This window comes from Seriola dumerili, unplaced genomic scaffold (assembly GCF_002260705.1).
Source record: "Seriola dumerili isolate Sdu_G_001 unplaced genomic scaffold, Sdu_1.0 BDQW01004229.1, whole genome shotgun sequence".
NCBI classification, from domain to species: Eukaryota; Metazoa; Chordata; class Actinopteri; order Carangiformes; family Carangidae; genus Seriola; species Seriola dumerili.
The window spans coordinates 1-4673 of NW_019178484.1; the positions used below are offsets into that span (position 1 = coordinate 1).

The 4673-nt window shown below is 37.9% G+C and overlaps 1 protein-coding gene and 1 long non-coding RNA gene across 2 annotated transcripts in view; both read right to left on the reverse strand.

Annotated features, from left to right (window-relative positions):
* Positions 1 to 6: 6 nt before the first annotated feature.
* On the reverse strand, positions 7 to 1244 carry LOC111239728. The gene is made up of 3 exons (XR_002665884.1): positions 1179 to 1244; positions 532 to 635; positions 7 to 232 (listed from the first exon to the last, which is right to left on the reverse strand). It is a non-coding gene; the product is annotated as an uncharacterized LOC111239728 (long non-coding RNA).
* Positions 1245 to 2286: 1042 nt separating this feature from the next.
* The window catches only part of LOC111239717 (butyrophilin subfamily 1 member A1-like), a 9507-nt gene continuing 7120 nt past the window's right edge, over positions 2287 to 4673 (reverse strand). Inside the window, exons 7-10 of the mRNA XM_022769618.1 lie at positions 4526 to 4669; positions 4133 to 4414; positions 4006 to 4040; positions 2287 to 2373 (exon numbers count right to left, since the gene is read on the reverse strand). Coding sequence (XP_022625339.1) covers positions 2287 to 2373; positions 4006 to 4040; positions 4133 to 4414; positions 4526 to 4669 — 548 coding nt within the window. The remainder of the gene's footprint in view (positions 2374 to 4005; positions 4041 to 4132; positions 4415 to 4525; positions 4670 to 4673) is intronic.

The following is a 4673-nucleotide window of genomic DNA, read 5'->3' on the forward strand; positions in this document are numbered from 1 at the left end:
ACAAACACTCGTGTTCGGAAATTATAAGAAGGATTTTGAGTCCAATACTCCAGTCGTCCATCTTGGTGGACGTGGATATTCTTTGGGTCCAAACCAGGTTTGGTCCACTCCACTCTCCAGTCAGCGGCACTGATGGCAGGTTCAAGGTGACATGGTAGAATGACATCATCACCAGCCAAGGCTACGATTGGTTGATGAGAACAAATCAACTCTGACTGAGCTGCAAGGAAAACTAAACAACAGGAAAGAAACAATAACATAGTTAGTATCTGACTTGCATATCTAAACTTCATATGGCAGCATGAACATAGAGCTCCACAATCTTTCCAACAGAGACTTGCTGGTTTACAATGTACTGCCAGAGAATATAAAAAACAAGGGTTTCTTGTAAAGTCCCTGGTCTTGTGACGCAATGACTTGTTTGAATCATTCGAAGTCTGACTTCACAGAGTGTTGAAAGTGTTGCAGTTACAGGTTTGTACATGATGATTTTTCAGAAGCTGTTTACTGAGTGTTCTGCAGGTAGATTACCTCCAAATGACTGGAGCAGAATAACATAGACAACAATGAGATGGAAAACGATCTCAAGGGACTCCATCATTGCTCGGCATCACAAAATTCAGCTTCCTACATTTCTGAAAACAGAAATAAAAAGTTGTAAAATGGAAGCAAATGTTTATTCAAGTTGTATTTATAAAACAAATAACACACAGGTCAATGGTATGCCTTCATGTGTGGAGGTTTTGACTGACTCTGGATGGACTTCAGAGTAGACATGTTTACTTCTTTCAGTTCATTAATTTAATGTAATACCCCCTGGGAAGTTTTCGATATGGGAAGTTGAGGTTGATAGTGAAACAGTAAACACAACTGTCTGCTGTATGTATGTCTTTTGATAGTCATGAATCCTGAGAGAAATCACATCAACCTACACCTCTCTGAGTCTTTGAGTTGGTATTAGTTTTTACATTTTTTTACCAAAGAGCTTCTTAAAGACCCAATCTATACATTTTTTATACTAAATAAAAAGATTCATGTTTGTACTATCACTAAAGTTTACTTAAAACTGAAAATAAGAATAATGTACAATAAACTGAACTACAGCTTTGTGAAGGATTCATAAAATACATACATACAACAAAATTAAAATAGTGTCCAAAAATGAGTTTGATACGAACCTGCTCGGAGAGAGTGGAAACTCCATCATCAGCGCTGACACAATGAAACCCGACCAAGCTAAAGACTCTGACTCGTATAATGAAGATTTGAGGAAGTTATCATGTGACAAGTTATTTTAAACACTACATTGCTTCAGAATCAGAATCAGGTTTTCAACAAGGAGGTTGCTTTGTTGTTTTGGTGCATATACAATAAACATAGTAAGAAGAAAAGACATACAAACAAAGATTAAACAAGCAAGTACTGCAGGTCAGAAAGCTTAAATATAAATAGAAAAATGTAACAATAAATAACAGTGGATATTTTACCAGCGATAATTGATATTTTATAATAATGATGCATTAAAAACAATTTAACAATATTATTAGTCGACCTCTGATGAATGAAAACGTCATTGTAAACAGTGTCTTCAGAAAGTGATCAGACCCCTTCACTCTCTGCTCATATTATCATGTTGTATATTCTTGAACATAATGACAAAAAAACATATTGAAAATGTATTAAAAATCAAAAACTGAAATATTAGTATTCACACCCTTAAATCTGGACTTTATTGAAGCTCCACTGTCAGCAGCTACAGCTTTGAGTCTTCCAACTCAACAAGCTCCGCTCACCTGGATTTGGCCAGTTTTATCCCAGAGATAAAAGGCCTCATCTACCTCACCAACCCTTATTGATATAAATGTGGTGGGCAAGATAAAAGAAACACATGTCAGAATGATACTACACACTTCAACAGCACCACTAACTGTAGTCTACAAGATAACCATACAGTTGAATCAACATGATGGTGGGAGTTATTGCAAGGCTGTTGTATTAGACTGCTTCAGTTTTAGCTGGCTGTACCTAATAAACTGACAACGAAGTGAAATATGGATTAAAGAAAAGGGGTACTGAAATTCAATCCTGGTAATGACATTGTCTCTGAGAGAAAATAGGGAAGTGAAAAATGGATCAGATGCTTGACTGTGTGACAGACACCATCTAACTAACCCTTATCACTTCTGCTGGGGGGTCCTGAAGCATCAGACTGTGATTGTAAGATTCATGTTTTAAAACTTTTACAAATAAAGTTGACAATACGAGGGAAATCACTTTCTTACTTCATCAGTCCTGACGATCCGACACTCTCAGGGTACGTGTGGTGTTAACACGAATGACTGCAGCAGATTTACTGTTGAAACTCTTGGTAACCTTTGAATCAGAGAGAGGTTCAGAAAACAGCAAATCACAAAACACGTGATCTGGCAGAAATGTTTTGTCACAAGGAAGGAAAACCATCGTGTTGCAGGAGTCAAGAACACAACCAAAAGAGGAAGTCAGATGGCAATCCTCAAAAAAACAGAAGAAGGAAATAGATCAGTCCAATCTTCTTTTACAAAGAGAAAATCCTAAACAAAAATCAACCTCTATCAAAATAATAAAGAAAGGAAAGTGTGGAGGAAACAGGAGCAGCTCAAGATCAAAGGCCTCCACCTCATCTGTCCAACATGGTGCTGGTTCTGGACCGGCTCGGGCATGTATGTGTGAGCAGCAGGGTGAATACTGAAGCCTACAGCAGCAGTCTGTGGCTCATTGGACGACATTTCATCATTCAGCAGGACAACGATCCTGATCATGAGGTCCAAGAGTTTTCCAAGGTGAAGGGAGAGAAACCAGCACTGAACACTTCCTCTTCTCAGAGGAAGTCAACCTCTGAGAGGAAGTGTAAATGATGCAGAAAGTGCAGATAAATGAAGTAAGATCATGGAAGGCAGTAAATAAAATATAAACACACATGCACACAAAAACTTCAAAAAACAATGTTTAGATAGTTTCTCAATACTAAAATCAATAGAACTGGACAAATGAATGATGTAAAAATAGTTTATAATATGATAAAATGCAGTATAATTGTATATGTTTCATCAAAATGTTCATTCAAAAACAGGAAAGCTTCATGAATCATGACATTTAAAAACAACAGTCAGCATGTTTTGTTCTGACACAATGAAATGTTTGCATTTTTATCTTTAGAGAAACAGGGACCTCTAGTGGACGTGTTTGAGCACTAACTCTCTGTGTGTCCTGTCTCCACACATGAACCACACAGGACGACCACAGTTTGTTTATGTGCTGTTTGTGAATGAATGATTTTATGTGGACCCCGCTGTAGAAGAAGAAAATGGGGATCCAAATAAAGAATAACACTGAGGACTGAATCAGTGCTGTTGGTTGCTGCTGTAAGAACAATGATGCGTTCACTTACTGTTGTACAAACTGACATGCATTTGAATACAGATATGATTGATTATCAGTGACCACCAGTCTTCGAACTTTGAACTGAATTAAATTATTTTTATTTTTTTTAAATACAAGTGTGATGTGACAAGGCCTTGTTGGTGATCACATGAGTTCTGCAGGAAGATTCAACCACAGACATTTCATTTGGGGACATTGTTGTTGTTCACAGATACAAGGTGTTTTCCAGAGTTTACTACAGTTCATAGTTTCACAAAGGCTGTAGTTTGTTCAACATCCTGTTAGTTTGATGTGAACCCTGATCACTATATTTACAATCAGATGACTTAGAAATTATACATTTAATTTGCTCACAAATGTTATAAAGAAACTACAGAAAACGTGTATTGTTGCTGCACAGTACAAACTCTGCCTCTTCATATTTGGTGATTATCTGGTCAAATCCCCTGTAGTGAGTTCAGACAGTTGTGTTGATTGTCCTTCTTCATCAGATGTAGATATTTTGGAGCTACGTAGACGGCACAGCAAAAATACAACCAGCAAAAGAATAGAAGGGATCCCAAGCATAAGAATCCCAATAATCACAAGATAATCTTCAGATGGGTCCTTGATGAAACCACCTGAAACGATAGAACAGAGCAGCATGGTGTTTATATAGAAATCTATTTCAGTAAGATGAAGTCAGTATAAAGGTTTTTATAAAGATTTCTACCTGGAACATGAATCTGTGTCTCTCGGCTCTGGTTGATGATCTTCTGTTGGACTCTACAGGTGAAGTTGTTGCTGTGTCTCTTCTCCACAGTCACTCTGCTTCTGACAGTATAGAGGTCATCAGGACCTCTGACTGTCTTTGTTCGTCCAGCAGAGAGCAGCTTTCCCTCACCGTCCAGCCACAACAGCTCAGGCTCTGGATACCAGCCTTTAGACTCACACTGTAACACTAGTGTTCTACTTGTATTTGCAGTAACCTTTATGACAGGTGACGAGACTGAACCTGGAGATAAGAGAGGAGGTTTTGGTCACTTCGAGGTCACTTTGTAACTTTAAGTATCAAATTGTGTTTGTGTTAGTTCAGTTCAGTCGATCAACACAGAGTCTGACTCACCAACACTGAGATGGATGAAAGCTTCTTCCTGAACTGAGTGAATGTAACATCTGTATTTTCCTTCATCAGACAGTTTCACACTGAAGATTTTCATGGAGACGTTTCCTTGTTCCAGTTCATCCACAAACACTCGTGTTCGGAAATTATA